Below are 25,486 nucleotides of genomic sequence, written 5' to 3'. Positions count from 1 at the left end.
TTTGCATAGTACAAGACCAATTATATATCAGCACATTCAGACAAGAACAAATTGTTTAATTTGTAAGGTCCAATGAATCAACGACAAAGTAGCATGTTTCTTTCGTGTGCTTGATACCATAATAATTAAGAAACATGCATAAAGATTATCATTTAAATTGGCTTGAGTACTAGCTTGCACGATATTACCATTTATAATTTACATTCTTGTACATGAAAATGAAAACAAAAAAAAAACTCATAAATTAATGCCATAGGAAGAAATCTGAATCTTTCCTTGCATCGGTTACATCAAGAATTCCGTCTGTTTGTCTATCTGCCCATGCAACTCCTCAAAATAAATCACAAATGGAACAATCAGTATCTTCCTCTCTGAATCTGTAGTTTCATTCGTTGAAATTAATTCACCTCTCTTCAGATCGATCGGTAAACGGGATCTAGACGCCTACTACTGCATCTGCAGATGATTGTTCAGAGGAAATGGATGGCTCAGCAGATTGCCGTTCTGAAACTGAAAGCCAGTCGCAGTCTCTGAAAGCTGCTGGTTGCAGTAACCTCCTCCAAAACCACTACCCCTCGAATCACTTGGCAGCAGCTGCGGTTTCTTGACAACGGCATGCACAAAGTCATTGCTGCTGCTGCCATCATCAAAGGAAGTTGCACTACACGCCATCATTCTCTTCCTCCTCAGGCCATTAACATTATAATTGTTAACGTAACCATCGTGATGATCTAGGCGTGACTCGAAGGCGTGTGGCATGCTGCTGTTGCTGTTAATGTTATAGTTTAGTGTTTGGTAATTTGGATGAGGTGTTGTGTATATTAGGGGGCTGGGAGGAGCAGGAGGCTCAGCGATGGCGTCGGATGAGCCGTCGAGGAGAAACTGCGAGAGCGCGGCGCAGTCGATGGTGTTGAGGAGATCGGTGAGGGAGCATGACTTGCTCATGCTCATCATCGCCGTCATGGGCTGGAAATCTGACTGTTGGTTGTTCATGTCAGCTGGAGCAGGAGCTTCAGAGGAGTTGTTGTCATGGATGTCTTCAAGCTGTTCGACGGTTGATCCCTCGGGTTCTTGGTCGTGTTGGTTAGAGGAATTGAAGTCGTTGCTCTTCTTGTGGATTCTGCACAGCACCCAGTCGTCCAGCTGATGGACAATCACAAATGCAGTAAACAATAATTAGAAGCGTGCAAACTTTAACCCTTTTCTAAAAAATAAAATATATACCAAGAATAAAACAAGCTCAATCAACATCAACTCATTTGACTTTGTACTGAGTTAACTAAGAGCAACATGCACGTTGCTCCTTCTTTATGCCAAACAACAAGTAGCTTTCAAACAAGACGTACGACGAAGAGAAAACTAAATTAGTTAAGTAATTAATCTCACCCTCATGGTCATGGATGACGCTCTACGCTGCTTTGTGGTGGTGGTGCTGTTAGCTGATGTGCCGGTGAGACGGTACTCGTGCATGATCCAGTCGGTCTTGACGCCCTTGGGAGGCTTGCCCTTGTAGAAGACGAGGGCCTTCTTGACGCCGATGTTGTCGCTGGTCGGAGTGGAGAGGATGGACTTGTCGGTGCCGGTGGCCTTCCAGTACCCCGAGCCGGCGGCGCGGTTGGGGCGAGCGCCGTTGGGGTACTTGCGGTCCCTCGGGCTGAAGAAGTACCATTCGTTCTCGCCGAACAAAGCCTTACCTGCAACATCCCATATCCATTTTCAAAGCCCAAAATTAAATTTGGTCAGTTTGAAGGCATTAATTTGATCGAGTTTAATTGATACATGGATAGTATATATATGTATGGTGATTAGTTAGTTAGTTACCAGGAAGGTCCCATGGGTTGCACTTGTAGATGTTGACCTCGGCGATGATTGGCACGGGGCACTTGACGGAGGCGGCTTGGTTCATGAGGTAGTGAACGATGAGCTCTTCGTCGGTGGGGTGGAAGCGGAAGCCTGGTGGAAGGGCAGGCATGGCGCCGCCGCTGCTCGGCATGCTCAGCTTCAATCGCCTAGCTAGATTTTTTTCTTTTTTTTTAAAAAAAACAAACAGAATAACAGATGGTGTTTGGTCAGCGTGAGCTGAAGGAAGAAGATGACGACCTGGCTAGCTTAGATTACGTAGGAGGAAAACTGGCACTAGTGAAGGAAGGAAGCTAATAAGCTAAGGAAGAGGAAGGATTGAAATTTTTGAGATGGAGGGGGTAGGGCTCTCTTTTATAGACGCCATGGGCTTGGCTCATCTTCTTGCTGTTCGGGAGAAAGAGAGGTGGGTGGTGGGTGCATGGATGGATTACTACAATGCAATTGATTAACGAGAGCTAACTAGGGGCACAATAGACAATTAACTAGTTATTAGTAGGTGGCGTGATGTGAGTACCAAAGACTGGACCACATTTGACACTTTAACCATGTGAGATTAAATAACTTGAAATTTCAGCGTGCAAGCGATTTAGTCGTAAGTTCAGTTTGACATAGGTTTGTACTTGCTACCTCCTTTGATCGTTGCATTTTTTGTCATCGGATTACTATTTATTTGCAAAGTTTCACTATTTATCTTTTTTCAAAAAAGAAAAATATAGAAGATATCACATTATAAAAGTAGGTTAACCGTGATATTGTTCATAGTACTCTCTATGGCTTCATAATTCTTGATGTTATTAAAGTTAGTAGCAAATAATTCAAAAAGTCAAATCTAACTCTTATATAAAATTTAATTAGTGGCAAAGAATTCATAAGTAAATGCAAATGAAGGTAATAAGATGAGAGCCACACAAATATATATTTCAATCGTCTACTATCTTCATTCTAAAATAAATTTATTATATATATATATATATATATATATATATATTCAAAGTAAATTTATTATATTATTAAAACAGCTTTGAAAGGAGGCACCACGTTCGTTGTGGAGACTAGAAATTCCCACATTAATCGGAGAAAAAGAAAAGAAGAGTACAAGTAGAAATACAATTCAAAAATAGCTGAAATTCGAAATTTAAAATAAGCAATATTGAAAGAAGAATCCATATAAGAACCCAATACGAGATTAACCAAAATTCGAAATAAAAATAAAATAAAAACCAAAATTAGAAAATAAAAGGAGAGTCCAAATAGGAGTACAATTTTAAAATAACTTAAATTCGGAATTAAAAATAAGGGATATTGAGAGAAGAGTCCATATAAGAACCCAATACGAGATTAGTTAATATTCGGAATAAAAATAAAAACAAAATCTGAAATTAGCAAAAAGAAAAGAGAGATTAGTTAATATTCGGAATAAAAATAAAAATAAAATCTGAAATTAGCAAAAAGAAAAGAAGAGTTTAAGTAGGAATACAATTTAAAATTCAGAATAAAAAATAAGATAATATCCAAAATTAAATTAAAAGAGAGTTAAAGTAGGAATAGAATTTTGAAAAAACTGAAATTAAAAAATAAAATATATTAAAAGAAAACTATACGGTATTAATTAAAATTTGAAACAAAAAAATTTTGATATTAGAAAAGAAATAAATATTTCAATTAGTAATACAATTTATAAATAACTAAAATTGGTGATAAAAATAAAGACTATTGAAAGAAAAGACCATTTAAAACACATGACGAGATAAATTAAATAACATGCCTATAAAGGAGTAGAGTATGGTGGATATATAAAAACTGTTCGTAAAACATCAAATAGAATTCAAATGACGATTAAAAGGAGGGACGACAGGTAGGCCGTGAAGTAAACGGGTAAGGCGGTTGCCGGGACTTCTAGAAAGTAAAAAAAAACCCCATTGATAATCATATTCGATTTTTAAAATCTCAATGACAATAAAAAGGAGAAGCAGCGGGAGGGGTGTATAGCAGTATAGTTGCAGAGCCGCCGATGGTTGGCGGGACTTCTAGAAAATAAAAAATGAATTACAACGATAGTTATGTTCGATTTTTAGAATCCCAATGACAATAAAGAGTAGGCGGCGGATGGGCCGTAGAGGAGTATAGTGGCATCGTTTGATGGGGCTTCTACAAATTATAAAAAATAAAACCCAACAAGCCAATAAACTCTAAAAACTATAAGGTCCAATTTTTAAAGGTTCGGAACTTCTAATTTTTTTTAAAAAACAATGATAATCATGTTCGATTTTAAAATCTCAATGATAATAAATAAGGAAGCTAGGGAGGCAGCGAGCGAGTCATAGAGGAGTACAATGGCAAAGCCGCTGATAGTTTGGCGGGACTTCTAGAAAGTAAAAAATGAACCTGAACGATAATTATGTTCGTTTTTTAAAAATCCCAATGACATTAAAGAGAAAAGACAGTGGACGGGCCATAAAGGAGTATAATGGCAGCGTTTGACGGGACTTCTAGAAATTATAAAAAGAAGCCCAACAAGACAATAAATTCTAAAAACTATAAGATCCAATTTTTAGAGGTTCCAAGGAGAATGAATAGAAATAGTGGTAGACCGAGCAAGCAAGTAAAGGAGATGGTAGAAGTAAGGGGTAGCAACTGGTTTGACTTTAAAAAACTATATAATTAGAAACACGGGGATGATAAGCTTTGGTCTTTTAAAGTATTAAGACAACGAGATAGCTATTTATAAATTTTAAGTAAAATCATACTTAAAAATACACAGTATATGATTTTGTTTGGATGCTAGCCGCGCAATTACGCGGGCCACCCAGCTAGTTTATTATAAGACGAAGATAAGATGCCATGAGGAGAGGATATTGTCAAACCATTAATCATGGCATGATCTACTAAGACAAATATTACTCCGCGTACGTAGTAGTACCACCCAAGGACAATTGGTAATGCAAGAAGCTAATGCTGTCCTTGGCGCATGCATATATACACAGTAATTATAATTGTACGTACGTGGCTCCACGTCAGCTAGCTACCAGTGGGCAGGGGGGACGAACAACGTACGTGTGGTGTGGATAAACTCATGCATATGGAAGCAAAACAAATGGATCGATCGGCTTTAATTTGTTCTTTACATACTGTACTAAAGACGATGACGACACATGCATCCAGTAGTACATGGATTTATGTTGAGCCGTCCAGGTGTCAACTGCGCATTGCCGCCAATGATATGTGCACCGATATGATGGTTCCGTCTTGGCAGCTTGTGCGCGTGGCACGCTTTCGACTCTTTCTTCTTTTGTTAGGCCGACCGGTGGGCCCCACCTACCTCGTGGAAACCACCTGCATCGTCACTCCATTGGCTCTACCCTCGCTTACACTAGACGACAATTTGGTTGACGATTAATTAAAGGGTTAATTGGATCCATGCTACTTCAATTTTACCGATTTATTAAATCTATGCCATTGTCGTCAGGTTTGATATTATCATACAGACCTAAATATTTCTAGACGTGAGATCCACATGTCAGTCATATCTTCTTTCTCCATCCTCCCATTTTTTCTCTTCTCTACCGGACGACACAACGCCTCTCTCTGCATCTCGTCCTCCTTCTCTCGATCTCCCCACACCCCATCCGCTAGAGACCAAGGCCTCGGCCTCTCTCTCCATTTCGTCGTCCTCCTCCCGATCTCATCGCGCTCCACTGACTTGCTAGAGACCAAGGCCTCAGCCTCGGCCTCAACCTTCAGGACCCGGGAAAATCAGATCTGGAGGATGAAAGGCGGAAGCATGCTGGCCATCGGAGCTTTGGTGCCCCTTGCAACAAGCATCAGGATGACGGTGTTGATCAGGGAGCCGCGAGCAAGGAGAAGGGTGGAGCTCCGGTGCCTCTTGAGACAAGTAACAGGATGGCCGACTAGGGAGCGATGAGCAAGGAGAAGTGCACCGGGGAGGGGGGATGGTAGTGGTGGTGGATTGTCATGGCCAAAGCTCCTTCGTGCGGTTTACGGCACCTGGCGCACCAAAGAAATTTACTATTTGCCATCTTTTCAAAACGCACATGCCCAACTCTCCCAAATGTTCACTTGATTTGCCACCCGGTCTCATATGTCAGCCTCCTTCCACGTTTGGACAAATGAGATGTGGGATCGGGTGATGAAGGAGGCTGACATGTGAGACCGGGTGGAAAATGAGAATGAAAATTATGGAGAGTGGCATTTGGGCTTGTGCATTTTGGGAGGATGGCAAATAGTAAATTCTCCCCCTGACGCGCTGATGCCAAGCAACAGGACGGCGGTGTCGCCCAGGCGACACATCGTCTTGGCCTAAAAGGAACATCGTCTTGGCGACGAGTGCGATGACGGCTTCCGTAACGAATGTTACCGCCGGCTGCATCCATGCCGGCCTGCTCGTGTCCTCCACTCACTGTTGCGCTCTCTTGCCGGTTGAGGAATGGGGATGGGACAGTGTGGTAGAGAAGATGATAGAAATCATGAAGGAGTGACATGGTTCAAATTTTATAAAATTCCAGTAACACTCAACCAATATTTCGAATTGTAATAGCACTTTTTTGAATTAGCAAAATTATAATGGCATGGATCAAATTAACCCTTAATTAAAGCGCATGCATGCATCATATCATGATGTGTAGTACTCCATCCGATCCAAAATAACTCTATCTAGGATAGAATGTGATATAGCCTGGAATAACAAATTTGGAGAAGTGTTGTCGAGATTTGTTATCCTAAAATACGTTGTATTTTATCCAAGATTTAGTTATTTTTTTTCGGATGTAGGGTGTACTCTCTTCATAAGGTACCCTGCACCAAAGCCAAAACAAACAAATGAAGCACGCCTTGTCTTTGGTGTGTTTAGTTCACGCTAAAATTAAAAGTTTAGTTAAAATTGGAACGATGTGACGGAAAAATTGAAAGTTTATATGTGTAGAAAAATTTTGTTGTGATGTAAAAGTTAAAAGTTTAAAGAAAAATTTTGAAACTAAAGTCGGCCTAAGACGACTACGAATGCTCCAAATTGACAAGATCATGATCGATGGACCGATATGGACGATCCTGTTGTGCACATGCATGCAGCAAATTAATGCGGCATGTGCCATGGATATATAGAGCATAGACCAGCCGCCTGAAAAATGCACGTGAGTAACGTTGATAAAGTATGTCCCACGCGGCCGGAGCTAACTAGCTAGATGAGGTACACGTACGCGCGATGGACAACTTCAATACCAATACTGGTACTCTACTTAATTTGCAATTTTATATATATATGCAAATAAGTTTATTTTTCATTCATCTAATACATACCGATATATTTTTGAAGAAACTCAAGTTTAAAACATATCGATCAATTAGGACTTAGGAGACAGAAAGTACAGCGTGTGGCTGCTCAAATGGACAGGTCATAAATCTAAATCTAACGGCCAGAAAGGAGTCAAAGAATTCGGCCCACGTGTGAGTGTGTACATTGCTGGCTGACGGCCCAAGTGACGAAATGTGTGAAAAGGACATACTCCTACATACGTACGTCGTAGTACCAAATTAATTAATAATGCATCTAATAATTTTACCGAGTGAATACTACTCCTACGTACCAGTATAATTCTTCCTTGTTTCATATTCACCACTGATGGTTATGTTCTACTAGTACAATTGACATTCTACCACTGGTGGCTGCCGATATATAAAAAAACAGGTTAGCGAGTTGGGATGAAAAAGGTTCGAAAATTTTTCTACTCTAGATGTTCACATTTGTACTTAGTATTGAGGTGGTTAGTTAAATGGACGTTTTTTTTTCAGTCAGGTGTTTTAGATCATTTTTCTTTTGCCTAATCGCTATTTTTTTTTTGCTTTGTTACTACTTATAGTTACCAATTAAATAATTGTTGATTATTGTAGTTCTATCGGAGAGTGAAGTATACAATTATTTGTATTATTACCAATTGATGACAATCGATGAAAAGGTTCTATATGCAGATTGGAATATTTGGAAGCATCGAAATGGCTATATTAATTTTTGATAATGTTGCACCCTCAGTTTTCTCTTGGATGACATTCTTTAAGAATGACTTATCCCTTCTTGTTTTTCGTTTAAGTTTAGATTAAATATCAGCGTTTATCTCCTGGATAAGTTAGTTGTAGTACCTCTTATTTTAACCTCCTTTTTATAATATATTTACTATGGGGGCTTCCTCATATATAGTGCTTTCCTAAAAAAAAGATGATAGATTTATTATTTTTAAAAAATAATAAGCTACATCTCTTTGTTGATTTGAGAAGGCCAGTTAGAATTGTTTTCATATTCCGATAAACATTGTTACCGTATTCGCTCTATTTTAGTATTCAATAATATTCGATTTTAAACCGTGGTTTTCAATTCTGAGAAGAAATGAAAATAAAAATGGTGGAGCTAGTTTTCTATCTGTTTTTCGAGCTGTTTTCATTGCTACCAGTGATTATATATAATCTTAATTAATTTACTTACAAAATAATTACTAGTCGCAGGCACATCTGGGGACATATGACGTGCAAGGGCTCTAGGCGTCAAAGGGCTGGTACCTTTCTTCGTTGCCCGTGCGGATGGAACGGATTATCTACTACTGGAGTACTTGACTAAAACAAACATCAGATCCATATAGCTTTATATAGTTGGCCTTATTACACGTCACGATCTTGACACCCAGTTCAACAATCCTCTACTCATTTCTACCAAGAAATTCTAGCTTGTGATAAGTACCTATACCAATCCAGTTTGCATGCGTCCATTAGACTCTCCTGCAGTCAAAAGTTGTTCGTTCATATAGATCGATAGGGGCTATGTCAACTGTATATTATATACTAGTATATCATTAGCAAAAGTCGTACACAAAGCAAGTAAAGTCATAGGCCTTTTTTTGTCAGGCGCTATACAAATTAATTGAAATTAATGTTGAAGGGTCTTAAAATGCAGTACCGCATTCAGATGTGCACGCATATCCGTCCATGCATGCAAATATATCTATATTGACATCTTCGAATCGCACGCATAATAAGTTATTTATGATATCCATGCACGTACCTATTAATCATGTGACTCATTTTTGCACAAAATTACTACGATTCAAAAGTACTACATGGGTGCAAAGCGGTCGGTTTAACAAGAAACCTCTTTCTCATTAAAAAAAAAAAAGAAAAACCTCTTTCTCAACCTACTAGACCAACTTAAATTTCTAGGCCTACTAAGCCCACTTAGATTCGTTATCCTATCAACTTATTGGGCCATTCTTTTCAGGATAGTTATTGGGCCTTAACGTTGGGCCTACCTTTTGTTATTGGCATTGCACAACATTGGGCTGCCGGCCTCTTCTCTCTGTCGCCCCCAAGGCCGCGCCGTGTTTCGTCTTGTTCGATCGATCCATCATTCATATAGTATCCGTGCAATGCAAAGCTCTCCCATCGATATATCATGGATGCCTCTCTTTAGATGTTAGGATCTTGACGTGTTTATGCGCATAAATATGTATGTATATACTTATGATCGATGTATGGGACGGCTTATATATATAGTGGATTAATAGTTAGTTCATTTTAACTGGTTGATATGGATTCTTTCATTTGATCATTTCTCACGATTGGCAAACATTGTCATACATATATATATATATATATATATATATATATATATATATATATATATATATATATATATATGGCCACCGGCCTCCATGTAAATTAATAAGCTACCTCTATTATATTATTACTTAGCAACGGATATGCATGCATGTGTAAAATAAAATAAACCGGCACAACACATGCATCACACAACATAATATTAGTACATCATATCCTAGCTATCTCAATGGAAACTCATGTCTATTGGTGCTTCTTTTTGGGTGAGACAGCCTCAATGGCGGTGCCCAATGGCCACGCCGCTTCGATGTAGTACTCTCCATGCTTCACCTTCTCTACCAGCGTCATCTCCTTCGTTGCCTCCAAACCTAAATATGTCATATATATGGTCCATTCATATAATTTCTCCATCAAATATTCAAATATACATATATGCATTATTTATAGATATGAGTTCAATTTGTTTAATTATATATACATGCCAAAGCCATCGACAAGCAAGGTGTATTGGTAAACGAGGTCCATGCATAGATAAGCATGGTCACGAGCTCTGGGGTATGCTACTTTCGCTTCTTCAACACTCAAACTGCAAACTTTTTCTGCAGCAACCTTGTATGCTGCTGGTGTGGACTTAGCACTAGGAGCCACGCTATCGATAAACCTAATCTTTTTCCCCATCAATATATACATTGGACAAAACAATATCATCAGGTCGTAATATTCATATATAGAATTTAAATACAACCAATACCTGCTGTAGTCGACCCTGCTCATGCTGTTATGCAGATAAATTAATTAGCTGCTTAATTAATCACTTACATCCGAGGCCATGTAGTAGAAACTGGTCGCAACGTAGAGCTCGTCCTGCCCAGCGCCACCGCCGCCGTTCCACACTCCGTTGAAGCTGCAGTTGTTGGTTTCGCAAGGCGCGTCCAGGTTGAGTGCCTTCACCACGTCATCTCTACACTTGTGGTAGTCTGCCCCTTGTGGCGCTGCCGTTGCATCATACTGCTCCCCGTTATAGATGTACTTACCTTTAATATTCCAAGGATTGGCACAATTAAACCACTTGATTAATTATAATTACGCATTTCATATTATAAGGCACTTTGATTTTTTAGTCAAAATTTTTAAAAGTTCGACCAAATTTATATACAAATACAGTAATATTTATTGCACCAAATCGATTTTATTAAATCTAACATTGAATATATTTTGATAGTTTACTTATTTTATGTTAAAAATATTATTATATTTTTTTATAAATTTAGTAAAAATTAAAGAAATTTGACTTAAAAAAAATTAAAACGACTTATAATATAAAAAGAGATGTATTTTATAAAACGGAGGTATTATATATGATGCATCTTGAAGAAAAGATGCGTAAACAAATCTCAAGGAACAAGCTAGTACCGCTAAATCCACGCAGCATGCAGTTGCTAAATGTCCCATTCTTCCTTTTTAGGATCTCCACGCGAGAAGCCCGAGCACCATAGTGCAAGTAACTGCAGATTGATGATTATTGATCTTAGCTAGTAACTACAGTGATAAAAAAGTATGCATAATTCCTTCCCATAGTATCTCCAGTAAATTCAGATAAACAAAGCTTCAGTTATTCACCAGAGAACTGTTCAATAACGTAGCAGACTGAGGATTGATCTTAGTTAACTGAACGTTACACTCTTGAAAACCTTATTATTCAGCTGCTGGTAGTAGAGATTGAGATGCAAAATGAGATCGATCTTATAAAAAAATAAAAACGAATTAAGTTACTGACCTGTGCACATAAACATTGTAATCTCTTCCTTTGAGATACTCCTTTGTAATGTAAGGATCCTGCCCATCGGGCACTTCTGGAGCATTAGCAGCTGTGCCTGTTGAGATGGCATAGGCCATTTGCACGGATCCACCTCCGAGATCAATCACACCTACAGTTTTGGAGTAGTCACCTCCTAATCTATCCAGCAAATAGTTAAGTGCAACCCACATGTAAGATCCTTCTTGAGATCCACTAAGAACATTAATCCAGTATGGATTATATTGGAACTTGGTCTTGGTGTGGACAACATCTCTAACCTGTATTATGAATCAAATTACTGTTAGTGATCTGAAGGTGTTTAATTTGTAATTTGTATGGTACGATTATTCTGAAAGTATACTTGCCGCTTCAAGAATTTGGTTTGCCTTGTCATCTCCAATAAGTCTGAGTCCAGCAGTTGCCTACATGCTTGATTGGCAAGTTAAAAGTTTTTTTTGGTGAGTAATATTTGTTTCAATTTTTCTATTTTAATTTGTTCTAGGAGGAAACATATTTTTACAATGTTACGATTTTTACAATGTTACGGTAGGAAAATGGTTTCAACTCGAGTGATACTCCCTCCGTTCGCTCTTACAAGGCATGCATATTCTAACTCTAACTCTAGAAATGACTTTAAGACTAAATTTGACCATTAATTTCTGATAATATATATTCATGATAGGCATGAAACCAATATTATAGTAGTATATGAAAAGCTCTTTGAAATCTAGATCTAGTCTTATAAAACTGAACAGTGGAAGTATTCTAACTTATGGGTAAAGGATACAAGCAGGTTCATAATCCTAATGCCGAATCTAATATGCTCACGAGCGACATCATCGGATTTCATGTAATCCGTCAAAAAACTGATAAAAACCAATGAAATCTGGATAAATTTTATCAACAAAATAAAATTAACTTTAAACTTTTCAAAAAATTGATAAAAAAATCAAGTGGTTTGTGTTTACGACTTGGTCAACAAGTTCAGATTTCGCGAGAACTAAACCATATTTCATTGAAATTGGGAACCCTGGATACAAGAGACTACTTCGTCACATGGTCCAATAATTTTTTCTTGTCTGTATTGATGTCGTTCTCAAGTAGTTGCACCGATCTCAAAACCAGAGGCCAACTTAAATATTTGATTAAAGTCATAAACGTCTACTATATCTATACTTTTTTTCATTATCTAAAAAAATATCTATAATTTTAGAAAAAAAACAATTTAATTGAGATAGTTAAATTAGTGATGCACTAGGTTTTGTTAAATTAGATGGAGAGCAAATTAAATTTTGTTAAGTACGATACCCCAAATTCAAGGGGAGTTTTGTTCATAAGCCAGGTAGGAACAGCGTGGTTGGCCCTGTCAAGCAGAGGCATTATGGATTTTGCTGCCTCTTGCGGCCGCCCAGCGTACGAGCTCAGCCCGGGATCCACCTGCAACCAACACAAGAATTATGTTGGTATATCTTTAGTAATAGTAGTAATTAAGTAGTATGAGGACAATAATTATTTTTAGCAGTCCATAAGTACTCTCTTCAATTGATAATACTTATCGTTTTGAACAAATGTGAGGCCAAACTTTAAAATTTTTTATTACGAATAATTTTTAAAATGTTTATCTTATAAATATGAAAACTATATGTATAGATTACTTTAAAACAACGATTAAAGTTGTTTTTTAAGATCTACTGTATGTCTCTGTCCAAAACAACGCAATTATTATCAACTCGGAAGGACTAGATTAACCATAATTAGTAGTATAGTAGATTAGAGAGTGATTATTACCTTGGCAAAGACCTCGATGTCGTCGCCGATCTTGAGGAGGTCTATCTTCTTGTCGAACCTGAAGACGTGCACTCGTGTGCCTGTGCTTCCGGCGTCCAATATCACGGCGTACCTCCCCGGCCCCATCGTTGCTTCTCCTTCCACGGCATCATCGTCAGTCATGGCGCCGCCCTTCCGGCCGAGCACCGCCGTGTCGGCGACGGCCGGCGACGACGCCATCAGGAGAAGCATGGCTGCTACAATGCCCATGACGTGATGAAACGCCATTGCTAGCAATAATTCTTAATTACTACCTAGCTTAGCTAGCTAGCTGCCCAAGTGCAAAGTGCAAGGAGCCCGATCAAGAGAGGATGGGTTTTAAAGGGGCGGATCAATTAATGGCCGGGTTTATCAAATGGCACCTGACAAAGAGTTTACTATGCAATTTAGTCCCTGCAATAATTAATGGATCGAGTGGCTTATAGCAGTCCAAACACTAGTATTAATTATTAGGGGCATTTGCAAATTTACCACCGTTTTTTTAATATTGCAAGGATACCACTCGAATGATAGTTCTAGTGGTATTTTTACAATTTTCTAGTGGCAGTTTCGCAATAACGATTTAAAGTAGCGGTAAATTTACAATTGACCCTAATTATTTGTGTCTGTCATGGAGTGGGAGTTCCTATCAATGTGAAACTACTGTCACATAAAATACTCCATAAATGGTCATATCATATAATTTCATTTCATAGTCAGTATTACATTTTTTTTTCTAAAATCAGTATGAACACAGACATTGATAGCACGTGTATATTCACTCTTATAAAAACAAACATAAACACCTTACTCTTATACATGAGTACCTTGAAAAAATTATTAGTCATAAATACAAGTATTCTTATCAAGACTAGAACTTAAACCCTGTGGGTTGGTTTTATCACAAGAAATTTAAACGGTTAATCTATGCTCATTTCGCTGGGTAGGACAATTTTTTCACGCTTTAATTATATATCGATCGATTAGCAAATTGATTCTTTGGTGAAAAAATTGAGTGCCAAGCGTGAAACGCGCGCGGTGTAGACGTTTAGCTTATAATAATATTGCAATTTGGACAGACTGACTGCGTCTTTAATTAGTAGTTAATTAGTCTCTTACCATGGATGATTGGAGTGGAACAATCGTACGTGTTTATAATGCTGCAGCCCAAATGCCGAATCCTTTTGATGTGGTCGCCTGACGTATGCGATCAGCAAGCATTTTCACTCTTCCATGACCGGAGAGAGGGACCGAGTAGAAACTGCAAACCTAGCGGACGTTTTCTTTTCCTTTTAATAATGGAAGAAATGCACTGATTAGTGATTTATAAGCTAAAAAATATACGCGTTCCATGTAAACTGTTACATTCAATTAATTAATTATGTTCATTTTTCGCTTTCTACAGTGTCTGAACTCTAACTAATAACCTAGATACTAATTAGAACTTTGACTAACAATAAATTTTAAAATATTTAGTTTGAGGACATTAGAACACAAATGTATAAATTAGTATTAAATATTACTCTCTTCATTCTAAAATATAGCAACATACTATTGGATTAGACACAATCTAAACACCTAATACCGGATTAGACACAACCTAGCTACTAGGTTATGTCTAATGTTATATTTTGTGATGAAGAAAATGTTTCAATAGAATTAAATATTTTCTTATTTTTGATATATTAAATTGAAAATAATAATCAAATATATGTTTCGGAGACCATGAGTCATTGTCTAAAACGTCGCGAATTATGAAACCGGCGTGAGAAACCACTTTCACTGATTGATGATGAAGTTCACAAAGTAACCCACAAAAGAGCAAAATTAAATATAGAACAGTTGTGCACATAGATACTCTAGAAAGGGCTATATCATATCATATTTTCTTTCACGTGATGTATGCTTTATGGATCGATAGCTAATTGATTCTTTGGTGCAAGTTTTGATGCCAAGCGTGAAACGTGATGATTCGTTTTATGTCAACACGTTTAGCTTGTAGTAATTAATAGGGGTGTATGTCAACGAGTCTTTTACTTTTACGTACAAGAGATGCGTGCTCATGAGTCATTACACAGGATCAAAACTGATGACATCTGAGATAGTGAGAGCGATTATATATATACCAAGCTGCTATATATTCAAACGTACACAACTTGGAATATATCTTGGACAAAGAGCATGGCCGCCTTGATGTATTCTGCTAGCTAGCTCCACTATTAACATAGTGTATGTTACTCTGTTACTATAATAACCATCATATAAACATCGATCATACAACATTAGATATCCTAACTTTCTAAGTAAGTACTACATCCATCCTAAATATATAAATCTGAGATCTACTAACATCAGATCAAATGATATGTATTTTAGTACTATGAATTTGGATAAAAGATCTGTTTAGATTCATTGTACTACAATGTGTTCCATTTAGTATTCGATTACCATATAATTGGACAAAGGGAGTAGTAGATCTTAAAATCGTTCATATCAATCAATTGAAGCCCTTTTTTGGGTGATACAGCTTCAATAGCTGTACCCAATGGCCAAGCCGCGTCAATGTAGTACTCCCCATGCTTCACCTTGTTTACCAGCATTATTTTCTTATTTGGATCTAGACCTGATCACCAAAAATATATATTAGTGCACTCATGTCAATTATATTATCGGACATTTATGTCCTATATAAACATTTTTATGTTCCCAAGCCATCAACGAGCAAAGAGTATTCATAGATGAGATCCATGCAAAAGTAGGCATGACCATGAACTTTACGGTATACTGCTTTTGCTTCTCATTCTGCAAACCTTTTCTGCAACAACCTTAAACGTTGCAGGGGTCGACTTCGCACTGGGAGCCTCGCTATCTATGAACCCAACCTTTTTCCCGTTCCCACCAAAATATATGCATTGGAGAGAAAATTATCAGGTAATTAAATGTACATATTTAGGAGTATTTACATAACTTTTCAGCTAAGCTGTTGCGTCGTACTGCTTCTCGTCGTAGGTGAAGTTACCTTTTCTTTTGCCAAATGAGCAAACACAAATTAAATCACTTAGTTCATTAAGCACAAAACGTTAATTGATTATATGAATCCTGAAGGATTAATGGATCGATGCATAGTAAACATAACAAGTAATAAGCATACCATTGAATTCACGCAACATGCAATTGATAAATGGTCCATTCTTTCTCTTCAGGATCTGCGTGCGAGATGCAAAACCGCCATAGTGCAAATAGCTGCAATTTGCTGATTGATCTTAATAAACTATGGTTCAAAAAGATTATATATGCATTCTTTCCCATATTTTATACAGTAAGTTCAGATATTAACAGGCTACAACCTACATGCTTCAATAGTTCAGTTTATTCAGTATTCACCAGTATTTTGTGTGCAACGAATGAATTAATGTTGCACTTTCTAAGTAGTATATTATTCACTAGCTTGTAGTGGACTGAGATGTAAAACATTATCAAATTATACTTAACAAGAGGGTGAACTTATTAATTGACATGTGCACATAAATGTTGTAATCTTTTCCCTTGAGATACTCCTTCACAACATAGGGATCTTTTCCTTCGGGCACCTTTGGAGCATTAGCAGTGGTGTTTGATGAGATGGCGTATGCCATTTATACGGATCCACCTCCAATATCAACCACCCCTACAGTTTTAGAGTAGTCTCCTCCCAACTTATCCAGCAGATAATTCAGAGCAACCCACATGTATGATCCTTGCTGGGATCCCTCAAGAACATAAGAACATTGATCTAGTTCGGGTTATACTGATACTTTCTCTTGGTGTGGACTACATTCGTAACCTGTATTAAGACCCAGAGTACTAAAGGGATTATTAAGCATAAAGATTTATTAGAATCAAAGCAAGAAATGGTTTTGAGTTAAAATTTTGTATGATATGATGTATATCATTCTGGAATTATACGTACTGCTTCTAGAATCTGGTTTGCCTTTTCATCTCCAATAAGTCTGGGTCCAGTAGTTGCCTACGTATTTGATTGAATTAACAAAGAACAAAATTTATAGAGTGCAAGAAGTCAGGCCATTTTGTTCGAGAGGAAACATTATCATCATTAACATGAAAATAGTATTTTAAGAAACTATTTCGTCAGATAAAACATCATACAGAAACATCAGTACGTATCAATAATTTTTGGATTAAGTTCCTGATGTAGGTTTTGTTTGATAATTAGATGAAGAGTAAATCAATTTAGTGGTGTACGTACCCCAAGTTTAAGGGGAGTTTTGTTCATAAGCCTGGCAGGGACAACGGTGTTGGCCTTGTCAAGCAGAGGCAGTATGGAGTTTGCTGCAGCCTGGGGATGTCTAGCATTTTTGCACAAAATGATATTCATACTACTACCTCCATTTTAAAATGTAGCAATCTAGTAAGTAGTAGAAAAGATACAAACTAGAATTTATAGTACTAAAATATGTCTTATCCTGTATGTACTAGATTATTATATTTTGAGATAAAGGTAATTAATACTAGTCTAGAACCGTAGATTCAAATCAGCAAAATGCAGAGGCATACATATGCATATATCTCTCGAACGTCGAACATTCACGGAGGGGATCAAATTGGGGCCATAGCTTCGAGCCATCAATTTAATAAGGATTGCTAGCTGCAGCGGCGGAGGACGAGGTTGAACAACAAGGTTCTTTCTCAGCATACTACGCCTACTTGGCCCACTTAGATTCGTATCTGACCAATTTATTGGGCCATTTTTCTGTGGGGAACAATTTTTCTTTGGGGCCTTGACCTTGGACCTACTTTTGTCATTGCACAATATAATATTATTGGGTTGCCGGCCTCTGCTCTCCATCACCCGTCGTCTTGTTCGATCGATCAATCATCCGTTCAAGGAATGTAAATTAAGCTAAGCTCCATTATTACTTAGCAACAAATATACATGCAAGTTACAATAAACTGGAAACACACGCAACACACAACAATAGTACATTAATTCATATCCTAGCTACTCCGGCCAGGCTCTTGATGCTTCTTTTTGGGCGAGATAACCTCAATGGCAGTGCCCAATGGCCACGCTGCTTCTATGTAGTACTCTCCATGCTTCACCTTCTCTACCAGAGTAATCTCCTTCGTTGCTTCCAAACCTGAATATATCATGCAGTGCATATATTCATGTCATTTTTCAAGAATATATACATCTATATATACACATGGCACATAGTACAAGTTCTTCATTGATAGTTTAATTTGTCCATATGTACATACCGAAGCCATCGACAAGCAAGGTGTATTGATAGATGAGATCCATGCATAAGTAGGCGTGATCACGAGCTATTGGGTATGCTGCTTTCGCTTCTTCGATGCTCAGTATACAAACCTTCTCTGATGCAGCCTTGTACGCTGCTGGTGTAGACTTTGCACTGGGCGCCTCACTGTCGATGAACCCAATCTATTTTTCCCATTATTGGAGAGAACAATATATCATTATGTTGATCACAATATTCATAATTTACACAGAATTAAATCTAAATAGGAGTTATTATATATATGCTCATGTAAATAGCCAACTTTATACGCTGCCTGATAAATTGATTACTCCACTATAAACCGGTTAGTTAATGAGACGTACACCGGAGGCTATGTAGTAGAAGCTGGATGTGATGTAGATCTCGTCCTGCCCAACGCCGCCGCCGCCGTTCCACACGCCGTTGAAGCTGCAATTTTTGGTTTCGCAGGGCGAGTCTAGGTTCAGTGCCTTCACCACATCTTGTCTGCATTTGTGGTAGTCTGCACCTTCTGGTGCTGCCGTTGCTTCGTACTGCTCCCCGTTGTAGGTGAATTTGCCTTTTATTTGTCCCATGATAAAATAAACATCACTTGATTAATTATTAAGCATTGGCCAAACATTTGATTTGTCTATATTTGCATCTTGAACTAAATAAGGAAAACTAGCTTGACACCTTTGAATCCACGCAACATGCAGTTGCTAAATGGCCCATTCTTTCTCTTCAGTATCTCTACGCGAGAAGCCTGAGCGCCATAATGCAAGTAACTGCAGGTTATTGCTGATTGATCTTAGTAAAAGTGTAAATCCTTAAGGAGATACCATATTTTCTAGTGTAAAATTTGGTAGCTCTAGATACCAGGTACTTCGAGGTAGTAAAATTTTTAGTGAAAAATCTTGATATCTCTAGGTACTTCTCAAAGATCATAAAATTTCTCTAATAAAAACTATGAATAATTGCTTCCCATATATTATTTACAGTAAATTCAGATAAAAAAAAGCTGCAGGTGTTCATCATCACCAGTTATTCACCAAATTGTTGTGGACTGACATGCATCTAAAACAATACTATCAGAGAAGGAAATTACTTACCTGTGCACATAAATGTTGTAATCTCTCTCTTTAAGATACTCCTTTGTAATATAGGGATCCTGCCCATTAGGCACCTCTGGGGCGTTAGCAGCAATGCTTGATGAGACGGCATAGGCCATTTGTACGGATCCACCTCCAAGATCAATCACGCCTACTGTTTTAGAGTAATCTTCACCCAGTCTATCAAGAAGATAGTTAAGAGCAACCCACATGTAAGATCCTTCTTGAGATCCCGTAAGAACATTGATCCAGTTTGGATTGTACTGAAATTTGCTCTTGGTGTGGACAACATCTCTGACCTGTACTATGAATCAAATTAAGTAAGTGGTCTGAAGGCATTTCATTTATGTAGTATATTTTTTTCTGAAAGTATACGCACCGTTTCAAGAATCTGGTTTGCCTTTTTATCTCCAATAAGTCTGAGTCCAGCAGTTGCCTGTAGGTTTAAATGTTTGATTAGCAAGTTAGAAACATTTTACAATATTTTAGTAGGAAAATGGTTTGAGCTTGAATGATCGATACTCCCTCCGTTCAGTTCTATAACGACCCGTTTGGTTGGAGGGAGTAGGAGAGATTGGGAGTTTAGAGGGATGAGGCTATTAAGTGTTTTGTTTGGTTGGGAGACATGAGAATTTTGGTGGGATAGGGATGGGGAATTGAGGAAGAAACTCCCTCCTTTTCAATACCTGGGTAGGGGCAGGTAATTGGGAGGAAATTCATCCTTTACTTTGTCTAAGCAAATCTCAGCCATCCGTTTTTATTAATGACCTAATCTCCAACTAAACTCCCTATCAATTTCCATCTCCTCTACCAAACAAGATATTGGGATTAAAAATCAAATTCCCATCTTAATCTCATCATCAATTCCCTTGTATAAACTCCCAATCCCCTTCCATCGAGTTACCAAACAAGCCGTAAGGTGTATTTCGAATAAAAAAACTCTTCGGGACTAAACTTTGATCATCAATTTCTCATAATATATATTCTTAATGGGCATGAAACCAATATTATATATGTGAAAGCTCTTTGAAATACAAATCTATAGGCTTAACTTTTATAAACTAAATTTATTTGTACGCTTACTAATCTTTGGTCAAAATCTTCAAAGTTTGAATTTTTAAAAATCAAATATGCCTTATAAAATTGAACGGATGGAGTATTCAACTTCTGGGTAAAGGATCCAAGAAAACTACTTCATCACAGAGCCCAAAATATCATTGCCTTTTCTTGTGTATATATTATATTGATGTTGTTTTCAACTAGTATCACAGATCTCAGAACGAGGGGCCAAATCAAATATTTAATTGAATCCTGTTCTTTTAGAAAACTTAAATTTTGTTATAATAATTGTATGGCAGTGGTGCATGTTTTGTTAAATTAGATGAAGAACAATATTGAAATTTGTTAGGTAAGTAGTACCCCAAGTTTAAGGGGAGTTTTCTTCATAAGCCAGTTAGGGACAACGTGGTTGGCCTTATCAAGCAGAGGCTGTATGGAGTTGGCTGCCTCCCACGGTCGTCCAGCGTACGAGCTCAGTCCAGGATCCACCTGTAACAACAAAAAGAAACTTTTTTTATTTATCTTTACAAGTACTTTCTCTATAAAAAAATATAAAAATATATGACTTATTTTAGTTGGTTAGGATGAAACTTCCACCGACAGTCGTTACTATACTACACATAAATGTGTAATTAAAATTAAGTATTTTCGAATATACTCACATTAATTTTTACCACAAAATAATATCCTATTAGAATACGGTACTTGTTTATTAGTGTCTTATTCTAACGAAATAAAATTAATACGTTTTATACTTTTTTATAGAGAGATTATGTTTTTTTTCTTAAAAAAAATTCACCAAGGGAGTAATCAATAGAGAGGTAGATTAATTATAGTAGTAGTAGATTAGTTAATTACCTTCGCGAAGACCTCGATGTCGTCGCCGATCTTGAGAAGATCCATCTTCCTGTCGAACCTAAAGACGTGTACCCTCGTCCCCGTGCTGCCGGCGTCCAATATCACGGCGTACTTCCCCGGCCCTGTCGCCGCCTGCCCTCCCACGACATCGTCGTCAGTCATGGCGCCGCCCTTCCGGCCGAGCACCGCCGTGCCGGCGACTGCCGGCGACGACGCCATCAGGAGAAGCATGGCTACTGCTGCTGCGGCGATGCTCATGACATGATGAGCCGCCATTGCAAGCTATTATTGCCCAATTCTGGAGTGCAAAGACTAATGAAGAGGGTGGATTTTAAAGAGATGGATGGAGTGGAACTTTCACATGCATGGCACCTGATAAAAGAGTTCACTCTGTAATTTTGTCTATAATTAATAAAGTAGCTTAGCAAACAGTCCAAAGCCAACTATTGTGTTTGTCATGGAGTGGGAGTGCTATCAATGTGAAGCTAGCTAGCTGCATGTTGTCACATAAATACTTTGTTTTCGACGGAAAAAGGTAGAATCAGTCTACGTAAAAAAAGAAGAATAAAGGTAGAGCAAGCAACATATATATATATATTATTATATAAATACTTTCTTTTTGACGAGAAAAGATAGAGCCAGTCTACGAAAAAGACCTGGATCTGGATTGGTTGGGCCAAAATTTTCAAAAGCCATAAAAGATATACAATTGCGTTCGCAAAACAAATGATATACAATGAAAGAGGAAAATTTGAGTTTGTGTATCATGTGGAGCATAGTTAACCTTGAAAACTCTATGGGGCAATCAAATAACATATTGGTAAAGAATCATTCGAAGAACTTACGAAGCACTCTACAATGCATCGACACACCATGCAAGCTAAATCCAATGTATAAATTGAACTCTAAGAAGCATTCATAGAGAATTATCTGTAAGGAGTTTTTACAAACTATGATGATGTTCTCTAAATCCACTGAGATGAGAAACCGAATGGATGGACATGGATGAATTTGTGTCGAGAAAAAGAGAAGTCCACTATGCTCACCAGATTCATCAATGCATAGGTTTCCCAAATTCATCAATGCATACACAATCATAATTAGGAAACTAAGTACAAACATACCTTATTTCCTTTTGCTAGCTCTAACTCCTCAAATTTATAGCAGCATAAACTGATCTGTCAACCCGTGCACCCTAGAAACTTGATAAATTCTCAGTCAAGCACCTGTAGCAAGCCTCATTTGCCCTGATAACCGCTCAATTTATATTAGCCCACTGCTCACTGAAGCACTGAATGTACGTACATTGTTTCATCTCTACCAGAAATTAGTGCCGATCAAAATAATTAGTTACTCCCTCCGCTTCTAAATATTTGACACCGTTAACTTTTTAGCACATATTTGATCGTTCGTCTTATTGAAAAAATTTTGTGAAATATGTAAAACTATATGTATACATATAAGTATATTTAACAATGAATCAAATGATATGAAAAGAATTAATAATTACTTAAATTTTTTGAATAAGACGAACGGTCAAACATATTTAAAAAAGTCAACGACGTCAAATATTTAGAAACAGAGGGAGTATATGTACTGAGCATAGTGATTGCAGAAGCATTATATTGAAGTAGCTAAATTTTGCACATACGTAACAGTCTTATGCCACACGTATATATCATTTGGTTACTGCTAGCTTGCTGCCTGTCATATGGGCAACACTGTGTTTTATTTTTAAGGGAAAATTACAAAAACCACCCTCAAATATCACTCTGAGTTTGAGAGATGCCCCCTCATTAGAAGATTTGTTGCAAATCCCCACTTCCTAATTCACCTTGGTTTGATTTAGGCACCTTTTTTCTATACATGCGTGTTTCCTAGAGAATCTCATGGTGAAATCAATCGAGTCCCACTCGGCAGGAGCAAGAGGTTATATTGTTTGTTCTGGATAAGATGATCTTTGTGCAGTACCAAGAAATCAACAACACCCTAAAACAAAATTTCCATTGATTACATTGCCAAAACCAAAAAAATAACCACTTGCTACCATGAATTTCTACTCTAACGAGGATGTAATCTGATAGTGCTACATATGAAAAACTAACTCTCTGTAAATTGTAATGCCAACGAAATCTCAAATTTTACCAACACCCAAGAACTTACTGTATGTCCGTTCCGCGATCGTCGAAGTGGAACCCTTTCTAGTCGCTTGGACAAGAGAAAGCAGCACAATCGGTGGCGATCTTCGCAGCTGTTCCGCCCGCTACCGCCGCCTCAATCTCCACTCCCGATTCAAACTGACTCGGAGGGAACGGTGTGATTAACTAGGTCTCGGCGTCTCTCGCTCCCGCCAAGCGGGACTTGGCTAATTTCGCCACGAGATGCTCCAGGAAAAACGCATGTGTAGAGAGAAGGTGCCCAAATCAAACCAAGGTGAATTAGGAGGTGGGGATTTGCAACAAATCTTCTTATAGGGGGCATCTCAAACTCAGAGTGATATTTGGAGTGGTTTTTGCAATTTTCCCTATTTTTAAGGAAGTCAGCTGCAGTGCCCAATTTTACATTAATATCGCATATGGCCATCTCTCCCATGAGCTAACAAGACCTAATTTTTCAGACCAATCAGTTCAATGAATCAGAGAATGATGAATCTTGATAAAATTGTGGTTTCCAGTTTTCCACGTATTCCTAGAAAAATCGTCATTGCTGCAAGCTTACACCATTTGAATTATCTAGCACATGGCAGGATTGGTACCTTTTATATCATTCTACTACTAAAAAAATTATAGCTTAAGTAAATAAATTCAAGACTGAATTGTGTACTCCCCCAACATGGTCATATCTCTGAATGCAGTGCACCCTCTTTTCAGCATGCTCATATGTGAAACCACCTAACTGTATTATTAATGGCCCTGTTATATCATACACTAGCAATATGTATGACACCTTCAAAGAGCAAGCTATAAAATGAGTGCAAAAAATTTTATGGCTGGAGGTACGTAGACAGACTACATAATCATGAAATTAAATTGCATCTAGCAATTGTTAATTGCATCCTCACCAGTAAGAGTGAACAATCGAAATCGTAATATGGTGATTTATGATTTTTTTTTTAGATGAAATACTGCCTGACATTTGCCGAGCAGTGTTGTATGGTGATTTATGACTGAAGCAGTCTAATTCCACAGTTAGTAAATTTAAATGTACTGATAATGCAATAGAAATGTAAAACCAAATAACCATAAACAACATCCAGTCATTCAGTGTTCATCAGCACTGCTGTGCTTAACATTACGTTAAATTGTCTATGCAGAAACTGTATACATTTCTTTGTGTCAATATGCTTTTTATCGCGTCCAATTTGATGCATAGTACACTTTAGTTTTGACTGTGCTAATCCAGGTCATTGAGTAATTAGTTCCTAATCTATCCATCTCCTACTTATTCTTCCTGTGATCATTGCCACCCCAAACTCTGAGGTCCTCATCGATGAAAATGAGGAATGAGCACAGGAAGGATAAGGGGAGCCGGGAACGAGATAGATTTAGAGTTGATAAAATGTACAAGGACCATCAATAAATTAGGGAACATAGATAGATTCAGAGTTTGGGGTGATTCATGCAGATGCACTAACATAACTCAGAGAAGACAAAAGGTACAACATAGATAGATGCAGAGATGACAAAATGTACAAGGACCATCAATAATTTCGCTACTAACATCCCGTCAAGCCAAAAGGTACAACATAGATAGATGCAGAGATGACAAAATGTACAACGACCATCAATAATTTCGCTATTGACATCCCGTCGAGTTGCTTAACAGAAGATAGAGTAGAGGGGATAATATGGTCACCTGGTGGAGTTCATGGTTGGTGTCTTCAACGAGGATGTGGCAGCGAAGCAGGAATCCAAGCCCAGTTTCAGTAGGCCAACATGCAGCTGGAGCAAGACTGTAAGAGGCGGCATCCCGGTCAGGTGGCCTGAGATGGATCAGATGGCATCGCATAGGCACTATACTGCCGATGATGGCGCCGGCGGGCTAGGGCGCATGGTGGTGGCAACGAATTGCATTCGGCGGAGTGATGGTTGCTGGGAGAAGTCGGGGAGAGGAGAAGC

At 37.9% G+C, this 25,486-nt stretch overlaps 3 protein-coding genes and 1 pseudogene across 4 annotated transcripts; all 4 read right to left on the bottom strand.

The window, feature by feature from the left end:
* Positions 1-107: 107 nt before the first annotated feature.
* On the bottom strand, positions 108-2,190 carry LOC127753935 (NAC transcription factor 29-like). Its single transcript, XM_052279387.1, has 3 exons — positions 1,822-2,190; positions 1,387-1,694; positions 108-1,143 (listed from the first exon to the last, which is right to left on the bottom strand). The coding sequence occupies exons 1-3, from the start codon at positions 1,991-1,993 to the stop codon at positions 448-450; spliced, it is 1,176 nt and encodes a 391-aa protein (XP_052135347.1). The 5' UTR covers positions 1,994-2,190; the 3' UTR covers positions 108-447.
* A 7,411-nt stretch (positions 2,191-9,601) lies between these two features.
* On the bottom strand, positions 9,602-13,374 carry LOC127754355 (probable apyrase 3). Its single transcript, XM_052279857.1, has 8 exons — positions 13,064-13,374; positions 12,584-12,712; positions 11,641-11,697; positions 11,255-11,553; positions 10,891-10,982; positions 10,297-10,511; positions 9,960-10,143; positions 9,602-9,845 (listed from the first exon to the last, which is right to left on the bottom strand). The coding sequence occupies exons 1-8, from the start codon at positions 13,328-13,330 to the stop codon at positions 9,721-9,723; spliced, it is 1,368 nt and encodes a 455-aa protein (XP_052135817.1). The 5' UTR covers positions 13,331-13,374; the 3' UTR covers positions 9,602-9,720.
* Positions 13,375-16,557: 3,183 nt separating this feature from the next.
* On the bottom strand, positions 16,558-17,456 carry LOC127754584 (probable apyrase 3; annotated as a pseudogene).
* A 461-nt stretch (positions 17,457-17,917) lies between these two features.
* LOC127754352 (probable apyrase 3) lies at positions 17,918-25,486 on the bottom strand. Of its 2 annotated transcripts, XM_052279855.1 has the most exons (8): positions 21,369-22,486; positions 20,871-20,999; positions 19,831-19,887; positions 19,452-19,750; positions 19,036-19,127; positions 18,705-18,919; positions 18,341-18,524; positions 17,918-18,219 (listed from the first exon to the last, which is right to left on the bottom strand). In XM_052279855.1, the coding sequence occupies exons 1-8, from the start codon at positions 21,642-21,644 to the stop codon at positions 18,077-18,079; spliced, it is 1,395 nt and encodes a 464-aa protein (XP_052135815.1). In that variant the 5' UTR covers positions 21,645-22,486; the 3' UTR covers positions 17,918-18,076. The 2 variants fall into 2 exon arrangements, with proteins under 2 accessions (XP_052135815.1, XP_052135816.1); XM_052279856.1 differs by lacking the exons at positions 20,871-20,999; positions 21,369-22,486 and adding an exon at positions 25,224-25,486.

This window comes from Oryza glaberrima, chromosome 11 (genome assembly GCF_000147395.1).
Source record: "Oryza glaberrima chromosome 11, OglaRS2, whole genome shotgun sequence".
NCBI classification, from domain to species: domain Eukaryota; kingdom Viridiplantae; phylum Streptophyta; class Magnoliopsida; order Poales; family Poaceae; genus Oryza; species Oryza glaberrima.
The sequence above is the reverse complement of the archived record's forward strand: the minus strand, read 5'-3'. Positions and strand labels throughout refer to the sequence as shown.

What these genes read in the sequence shown, in the direction of transcription:
- LOC127754352 (XM_052279855.1), bottom strand. Translation starts at nt 21,644, where the DNA reads ATGGCGGCTCATCATGTCATGAGCATCGCCGCAGCAGCAGTAGCCATG. An exon ending in CAAACCAGATTCTTGAAACG is followed by an intron (nt 19,751 to 19,830) that starts GTGCGTATACTT and finishes TTCATAGTACAG; the next exon opens with GTCAGAGATGTTGTCCACAC. An exon ending in TCTACTACATAGCCTCCGGT is followed by an intron (nt 18,525 to 18,704) that starts GTACGTCTCATT and finishes TGGGAAAAATAG; the next exon opens with ATTGGGTTCATCGACAGTGA.
- LOC127753935 (XM_052279387.1), bottom strand. Translation starts at nt 1,993, where the DNA reads ATGCCGAGCAGCGGCGGCGCCATGCCTGCCCTTCCACCAGGCTTCCGC. An exon ending in CAACCCATGGGACCTTCCTG is followed by an intron (nt 1,695 to 1,821) that starts GTAACTAACTAA and finishes GGGATGTTGCAG; the next exon opens with GTAAGGCTTTGTTCGGCGAG. An exon ending in CGTCATCCATGACCATGAGG is followed by an intron (nt 1,144 to 1,386) that starts GTGAGATTAATT and finishes ATTGTCCATCAG; the next exon opens with CTGGACGACTGGGTGCTGTG.
- LOC127754355 (XM_052279857.1), bottom strand. Translation starts at nt 13,330, where the DNA reads ATGGCGTTTCATCACGTCATGGGCATTGTAGCAGCCATGCTTCTCCTG. An exon ending in ACATCGAGGTCTTTGCCAAG is followed by an intron (nt 12,713 to 13,063) that starts GTAATAATCACT and finishes TGTTGGTTGCAG; the next exon opens with GTGGATCCCGGGCTGAGCTC. An exon ending in CATGCTGCGTGGATTTAGCG is followed by an intron (nt 10,512 to 10,890) that starts GTACTAGCTTGT and finishes GGAATATTAAAG; the next exon opens with GTAAGTACATCTATAACGGG.